This window comes from Mesoplodon mirus (assembly GCF_964341445.2).
Source record: "Mesoplodon mirus genome assembly, chromosome: 6".
Lineage (NCBI taxonomy): Eukaryota > Metazoa > Chordata > Mammalia > Artiodactyla > Ziphiidae > Mesoplodon > Mesoplodon mirus.
In genome coordinates this window covers 51,439,867-51,448,618 of record NC_138982.1, presented here as the reverse complement: position 1 = coordinate 51,448,618, position 8,752 = coordinate 51,439,867, and the positions used below count along the sequence as shown (strand labels likewise).

The 8,752-nt window shown below is 37.2% G+C and overlaps 1 protein-coding gene across 1 annotated transcript in view; it reads left to right on the top strand.

Moving 5' to 3' along the window:
* Positions 1 to 1,156: 1,156 nt before the first annotated feature.
* Positions 1,157 to 8,752, top strand: part of KCNMB2 (potassium calcium-activated channel subfamily M regulatory beta subunit 2) — a gene marked incomplete at both ends in the record, with an annotated part of 29,841 nt that continues 22,245 nt past the window's right edge. Inside the window, one exon of the mRNA XM_082625336.1 lies at positions 1,157 to 1,212. Within this exon, the coding sequence (XP_082481462.1) occupies positions 1,157 to 1,212 (56 nt within the window). The remainder of the gene's footprint in view (positions 1,213 to 8,752) is intronic.

Here is an 8,752-nt window from a genome sequence, read left to right as displayed (position 1 = left end):
TTCCCCAGAAAGCATGAGTATTGGAGACAAGTAGACATGGGTCCACCTTTTCTAAATCTCCTAGAAGCATCATTTTTAATCTAAAAATAATAGCATTATCTACCTTGCAGGGTTTTCATAATATGAGCATAACACAGATATAGGCATATACATTTCGTGATATATACATAGATAATATATGCAAACTGTCTGGCATGTATCTAATACAGTATATAGTAGTTAATATTATTTCCAATCTCATGCTTACCATTAATACTGTGCTCAACCAAAAGGAAAGCCACGAGTGACTATGCATCCATGAAGGAATCACCTTTCCTCCTTCCTTTGTTCTATTTGTTAAATATCATTTTAACTTTTATATGTGATTAAGATTTCTGTGATATTTCATATTTATAACTTCAAGATGACAGAACTAATCCCCAAGCCAAGTCATGACCAAAAGAATACAACAGTCCTCTAATATCTTGACTCTGGATCCTATAAACCTGGCCGTTAGGAGCCAGAGAATATCTACTGCCGCTGCTGCCATGACTTTCTCCGAGACTCAACTGCCAAGGGATGAACCCAAAGATATGGCAACAGTTGAACACATTTAAAAGATGATCTCTCGTCAGTAAGATGTCACATCTGTCAGCATCAAGGAAAACAGTTTGAAGAGGAACAGAGAAATAGAAAAAAAAATAGAAACAAACCTGAACCAAAATTTTGGAAAAATATAGAATAATAAACTGTACCAAATTATATTTTTGGAGGAGACATCTTAGAGGGAATATGCTAATAACATCAATTAGAAAACTGTGTTTCCCTAACACAATGGCTCTTAATCCTAGCAGTGCATTAGAAACAACTAGGAGGCTTTAAAAAAAATTGAATGCACATTTCTGAGGGAGGCACCCAGGCTTCAGTGCTTTTTAAAAGATTTCCAGTTGATTTTAACGTGCAGCCAGGGTTGAGAACAACTGCCCTACAGCAACAGAAACCTGGTCTTATTTAACATGGTCAATCCACTGAGAGTTTACTGGTTGCTACTGATACACAGTTCCCCAAACTTTAAGTACGGTATTTAACTTCAGTGTGTACCTCTTCTAGGTCTTTTCGCCATTCTTCCAGGACTTCCACCATAAGGAAAGGAGCCCCTGGACCAACATCCTCTAAGATGTTTATATGGACCAGTGGCCGGACCTCTTCATCTTACAGACATGATGAGAAAAGGTAAATCACTGGGACTCTGGAGGCTTTTCAGAATCATTTAACCAGAATACCCAGAGAGTATGCCAAAGAGAAAGCATTAGGCAACTGAGCTTTATATTTTGCAAGTGTTAATGTGGGATGGGCTCTACATTGAGGGGGTGGGGTTTTAGACACTTTAGCCATCCTCCTCCTTGCATTCTCCATGCTCACTCCTAACACGTAGCTTTACAAAGGCTGTTCCCTGTCAGAAATGCCCTTTACACATGCACATATACACACACTGGTCACTTAGCTAACTGTACCTCTGCCTTCAGATATCCATCCAATCAGAACCTCCCACTATCCTCTTGATCAGCACAGAATTTGTGTTTTACTCTCCCCTGAATTTTCACCTCCTACCACCATACCTGGCACATAGTAAGTGCTCAATAAATACTGAACTGAAATAATGAAAATTGCATTTCAAGGCAGTGGACATATGGCAGGGAAGGAAAGCAAAAGCTAAGAGAGAATGAAAAAAGGATAGACAAGTCCATGGAGCCCTCAAACTCCTTGGAAGAATAGCCTGGGGTCGGGGAGGAATGGGGGAATAAGAAAAAAAATTAAAGGGCAAAAGCAGTGATAATGAAAGACAAAATGACAATTATGCAGCTCAACCCAGCCCTCCAACTTGGGAGTAAATACATTCATAAAATTCTCTGGCCATTTTTTTTTTTTTTTTTTTTTTTTTTTTTTTTTGTGGTATGCGGGCCTCTCACTGTTGTGGCCTCTCCCCTTGCGGAGCACAGGCTCTGGATGTGCAGGCCCAGTGGCCATGGCTCACGGGCCCAGCCGCTCTGCGGCATGTGGGATCCTCCCGGACCAGGGCACGAACCCGTGTTCCCTGCATCGGCAGGCGGACTCTCAACCACTGCGCCACCAGGGAAGCCCTCTCTGGCCATTTTTAATATTTGGTTTCTCTTTCTTTTTTTCTCCTGCATCTCTCTCTTTCTTATTGACCTGGTACTATTATTTGGGTTTGATGAAGCTAAATTTTAAACACAACTGCCTACACCAACATATTGCAGCTTAGGCAAGGCTCACCTGCCTGCAGAATCTGACAGAAATCAGGATTGATAAATGTGGGCACAAGAAGAAGGACCTCAGGGAGGTTTACTTGAGTGTAAATTTTATAGCTGGTACTTCTATTTTTCCTTTTAAAAATCTGTATTTCCCTACAGATAAAATCCTTTAAAAATTCTAAAGGCAAAACTGTTCTTCACAATAATTACATGTTACAGCAAAAATTTGGAAGCAATTTATTCACAATAGAAAATCTGTTAAATAAATCATGGAATGTAATGTATCACTTAGCAGTTAAAAATGTTTTGGCATAATATTAACTGACAAATCAAGTTGGAAAAGTGCATACATACTATAATTGCAGCCACAAAAGAATATATACATAGGAAAAGGCGTGGAGGGAAAAGTACGCTTCTTACTCCTCCATTTTCCAAATGCTTTGTAATATGTTATATTATCTTAACTATGGAAAAAATGATATGATGTTTAAGTAAAATAGGTTTTCACATGCTTTTTCTCAATGCTTAATCAAGTTATTTTTCATTTGCTTTCAAGCAACTAAGTTGAATCATCTTTCAGCAAGAGCTTTACTATAAGACTGAAATTTTGTATCATTTTTAAATTCCATATTTTGTATGAAATTTCCTCATTTCTTTAAAAAAAAAAAAAAGGTTGCTACCATTGATGGTGCAGAAAGGCAGAGATTTTGTTGCCCTACAGGAATAGTGTGACTGTCAATGGCCAGTCCTCCTTAGATTTTGAAGGTTTCATCAGAGCAGGTGAAGCATGATGTATTTGTTTCAACTTCTATTTATTCTCAATGAGTAATTTAATTAAATACATTTTTCTATATATATAAATTTTTTACAGACAAAAGGATTAACATTTAAGAAGCAATTACTCTGCACTGCATGTTTTCATAAACTGTTCTCTTCTAATTTGTAAGATAAGGATTATTATGCCCAATTTACAGTTGGGAAAGCTGAGGCTTAGAGAGTTTAAGTAACTTCCAAGGGTGCAACAACTAGCCAGTGATTGAATTAAGATTCAAACCCAAGGTTGTACTCTCTCCCCCACACCCCATGGCTTACATAGGCCCTTGTCAAACATGAGATATTCGGAGCAGCAGTGAACAACCAAGCCCACAGGGGGAAACTATGATAAAACAGAGCTGAAAATTATATATCACAGGAGATAATAAATATGTGAATATGTGAATATGATATATTGGCAATATTTGTGGCATTAAAAGGAGCAAATAATTAGCTTCATATCCTACACCAGTAAGATTCTATAAAACTCTTATGTTTTTATTTTCAAAGCATGATTTCAGTAACTATAGGGTTTTAAATAATTAAAATATTGACTCTAAGTAAATCATTTTCAGCAAGTTTTATTTATGGGATGGGGATGCCAAGGCTTATGAAATCAATCTGCATGACTTTGGCCTACAAAGTCAAAGACAAATGGAAAAACAGGCAAAGAATACAGCAATAGAATGACACTAAGCCAGTATCCTTAGTTTGATGTTGGTTCATTTGCCTGTACCTCTTTCTTAACCACATCTCTGTCTTCACCGCCTAATTCACAGACTCTTATGGAACAAGACTCAGATTTAAAAACTGACTTTAAACAGCAGCTATTGCTCTGCTTAATACTCTTGGTGGCAGTAATCATGGTGATAAGGAAAGTAATGACGGTTGATAATAAATCTAGATGATTAAGGTCCTCAAGTTAATTATTTGCAAATAAATTAACTAGGTTGTCTGGAAGCACTGCCCAGAACTGCTGGTAACTGTTCTACCCTCAGTTTCTTATTCTGCAAACCTGGCCTCTGTGTGTTCAGCTTCTCCAACTGTATTCCCCCGGCAATCCCAGAGGCCAGGCAGCCAAAATCCCTTGGCTCCACTCCACACTGCCTTATTCTGAGACCAGAGACAAATTTGTCAGGATATTGGCTTCCCTAGGATTCCTCAAGAGATGCAACATCAAGAAATAAGCTTACAGACAGGCAGAGCAACTAAGTGGAAGTAAAAGTCCACTGAAAATTCTGAAACCTAATTTTTATGGTTCGAGGGAAGTTGAAGTCAACTTTACATTTTTTCATTATTTTAATGCAAAGCCAGTCCTTTTTCTGATCCTCTGCTATAAGCAAAACACTGGTTTCTATCCTTATCCTCCATTCCACATGCCAGCAATGTGAAGGAATACTTTTTCTTCTCTGAACAAATTTCTTTGTTAGGTGAGCTGACGTTAATCTCTAAATCGCAGGAGGCAAAATAAAACAAGAGCAGCAATAACTAATTTAAAAATTAAAGAAGAGAGAGGTTATTAGCCAAGGACATTACCACTGAGTGTTTATCAAATATTCTTTGGATTGTTTATATTAAATATTGAATTGGTATAAAGGAACATTTATCACATGTTACCATACAGAGAATGATGATATAATAAACATCTGAGTACCCTTCATTAAGCTTAAAAACTAAAACAATCAGAATTTTTGAAGCCCTTGAGGGTGCTTCCCTAAGAGCGTCCCCCTCCTTATCCCTGCCCCCACCCAGAGATAACCACCCTCCTGTTTATCATTCCCTTGTTTTTCTTCATGAGTTTGTCACATGTGAATGCTCAAACAATACATTGTTTACTTCTAAATGTTTGGAGACTTTAAATAAATGGAATCATACCATATGAATTGTTCTGCAACTCGCTGTTTTCACCAAACATGGTCCCATGATTTATCAGTGCTGATGTGACTAGCTGTAGCTTATTTCGTCTGCTGTGTAGTATGCCATTATATGAATATACCACCATTTATTCATCCAGTCTACTTCTCATAGACATTGGCATTATTTCCAGTTCTTTTTGTACTGACAATGCTGCTATAAAACTTTTTGTTCATGTCTCCTTGTACATATGTACAAACATTTCTTAAGTTTTACACCTAACTTGGGAATTGTTGATTCAAAAGTATGCACAGCTCCCACTTCACCAGGCAATGTCATTGCTTTCCAAAGCAGCTATAGATATGATTCCATTGCTCTAGAGTTTTAGGGGTTTTAATTTTCATCAATCCAGAGGGTATTGTGCTTTCAATTCCCATTTGTCAGATTAGTAATAAGACTGAGTCTACGTCCCTAGTCCTTTTCTGTAAAGTGCCTGTTCTAACATGTGGCCCATTTTTAATTGGATTTTTGTCTTTTTCTTATTGACTTGTAGGAATTCTTTATAAAAGTCTGTTTTCTTTCATTTAAAAAATTTAATAGACTATAGAAAGGTAACCATTGAGAATGGTTGAAAACAAAATGAGACAACTGGAAGATAAAGTGAAAGAAATATCTCAAAATCCAGAGGAAAAATTACAAAGAGATGGAAATCTTAAGAGGAAGGATCAGAAAGTTACATGTGAATGATAAGAGTTCCAGGAGAGGGGAAAGAGATGGAGGAGAGAAATAACAATGAGACTTCCTTTTCTGACAGTATAGTAGACCAAATACACCAACCCTCCTGCAGCAACAATTCAAAATGCTATATAAACTATTAAAAACTTTTATAAAAGTCTCTATTAACCCTTTGTGTGCAAACAGCTTTTCCCAGTTTACTTGTATTTTCACTTTATGATGTCTTTTCATAAACATGGTCTTAACTTTAATGTGTTCTCAGCAATTTTTCAACATTTTGAAATCCTTTCCTATCCCAAGTTCAAAAGGGTATGCTCTGATACAGTTAATATTTTGTAGGTTTGCCTTTCACAATTAAGGCCTTAATCATCTGAAGTTTACTGTTGTGTGTGGTGTGAACTAGGCATCTATTTTTTTCTGTATAGATAACCAATTGTCCAGCACCTTTTGCTGGATAGTTTGTCCTTTCCTCAATGATCTAAAAGTACACACGTATCATATATTAGGTTTCCACATACACATGGATATGCTTCTGGATCTCTACTCTGTCCTACTGGTCAATTTTGTCTACCTCAGACAAACACCACCCCTGAGCTTACAAACATTAGCATTATAATGCATCGTGATATCTGGTATAAAAGTTGCCCACCTTGTTCTTTTGTAATTAGAATTGTATTTGCTATCCTTAGATGTTTGCACTCCCATACTTATTTTAGAATCAGCTTGTCCAGTCATACCCCACTTCCCACAAAAGCTCTTGTGATTTTTATTGGAATTTTATGAAAGCTATTAATTTGTGGTAAATTTGCATCTTTATGTCACCAAGTCTTTTTCTGAATATGATCCTCCGAATGATTTGTATAATCTAGGTAGAACTTACCTATAAATAATCAGAGCCTGGTATTTCCATTATGAGGATATTTTAAATTGATGATTCAATTTTTAATGATTTAGAACTATTTAGATTTTCTAGCTATTTCAAAGCAGTTTCACTAAGCCATACATTTGTAAGAATTTGCTATATATTTAAGTAAATCATATATCAAAGTTTTTAAATGTCTTGCTATAAAGTTGTTTCTAATATCCTCTATTATCTTTCTAATCTAACTGTATCTGTACTTACGGTTTTTAAATTCCTGATATTTATTTGAGTCTTCTCTAGTTTTTCTTAATCAGTCTCATCAGAGGTTTGTCTATTTCATTAGTCTTTTCAAAAAACTAATCTTTGATTTCATTGATTCTTTAATACAGTGCATCTTTTATTCCATTTATTTCTACTCATGGTTATTATTTCCTTCCTTACACTTTCTTTTAATATATTCTATTAATCTTTTCATAACTCCTTATGTTGGATGCCTAGCACATTAATTTTCAGGCTTTCTTCTTAACTAATATAAACATTTAAGATTATTTAGTTCTATCTAATAGAACTAATAGAAGGTGAGGATGTACATACATCTCAAAAACATAGGAGACTTTGGTGGGCGGAAGGCAGAACAATGGCTGTTTTAATCCATGCCACTCTCAGCTCTGCCATATGAGATAATGAGTTGAGTGCTCCTGGGGCAAAGATACATAGCAACTCTGCCTGTTTCAACTCAGCTGGCGTTCAGCAATCCATTGCCCCACAGATTCACTTTGTAGGATCTAAGAGAAGGCACTTTTCCTTGAAGTCTGGAAACTAGAGCTCTCAGTGCCAGAAAAGCTTGAAATTTTCCTAGAAGGAATACTAAATGTATAGTGATAGAGTACAATGGGCACTGATAGGAAGAGAGAAGCCAGGAGTCTGTTCTAGCCATGGTTCTCTGATTTACTTGGTTTCACTTGGCCATTGAGCCTCCCTACACTGGCTGCCTCAGTGTAGGGAGGCTCAATATTGAAGCCTTTTCTAGCCCACATAAAGGAACATACTTTGTGAGCCTAATAAATGCAAGAGAATGAACCTACAAAGATGAATGTGGTCTGGCTCTAACTCTTGAGCCACTCAATATTCACTGGGCCAGAGAGGCATAAATATAAATATTTAGTATGTTAAGTATTATGGTTACTACAGTTAGGTTTCTGAAGGGCCTCCCCAAGTTATGACAGATATACATAATTCTTTATTCCCACCTTCCCTCCTCTTTCCTGCACCTATCAGTGCCCCTCACCTCTCTGACTGCTTTGGGACCCTTTGTAGATCTGTCTTCTTGCCCTTTCCAAGTTCTAGTACCCTTGCTGAGTTTTGTTTCTGACTACCTAGGGAGTCTCATTAAAGCCCACAGTGTTCATAGTTACTTCTGGACACAAATGATGCCCATATCTAAATTTTCATCTTCTCTACCACTGCTTTTTTTTCAACCCCTATTTAACACCCGAAATGCTGGGAGAGTTTCAGAATCAGTCTCTTAGCCTCCAGGAATAAACCATTCCAAACAGCCAACCACACTAACGTGAGTGATCTTTCTAAAGTACAAAGCTAATTATATCACTTTCTTGCTTAAATTCTTTTAGTGGCTCCTCTAACTTCAGAAGACATACAACACCCTTTATCTCTGACCCCTGCCTATCTAACCAGCTCATTACCTGCCATCCCCCACTCACTGGATCCTGGAATCCAACCACTCTCAGCTACCCTATTCCCCTTATCAATTGTTTGCTCATTGGAGATTTTATTCAGTCTATTACTGAATCCTTTAACCATCACCACTTAAACTGTTATGGCCACCTTGGTTTAATTAAACATGAATTAAAACATTCATGTTCATAAATCAAGTCCTGAGCCAAGTTATCCATCACCAATCTACTGAATGCCCAGTTCAAGGAGTGTCCAATACAGTGATAGCCAATTTGCCTGAAGCCAAATTGCCAAATACTAATCCATTTGCCAGTTGATCTTTTTGGTGAATTTATCAAATTTAGTTACTTACCAAAAACTTTGTATAATCATTGTAACCCTCATAGTTCTATGGGTTAATAGGAACCAAAAAGACTGCAGGGGACCCAGATTTGGGGCCTTGAGACTCTCCTCCTCTGCCTCTCAGTCTCTGCAGCCATTGTCCCTCTATCTCTCAGCCCCTGTGTCTTTTCCTCCCTGTGCTCCAGACACCCTCTGTTTT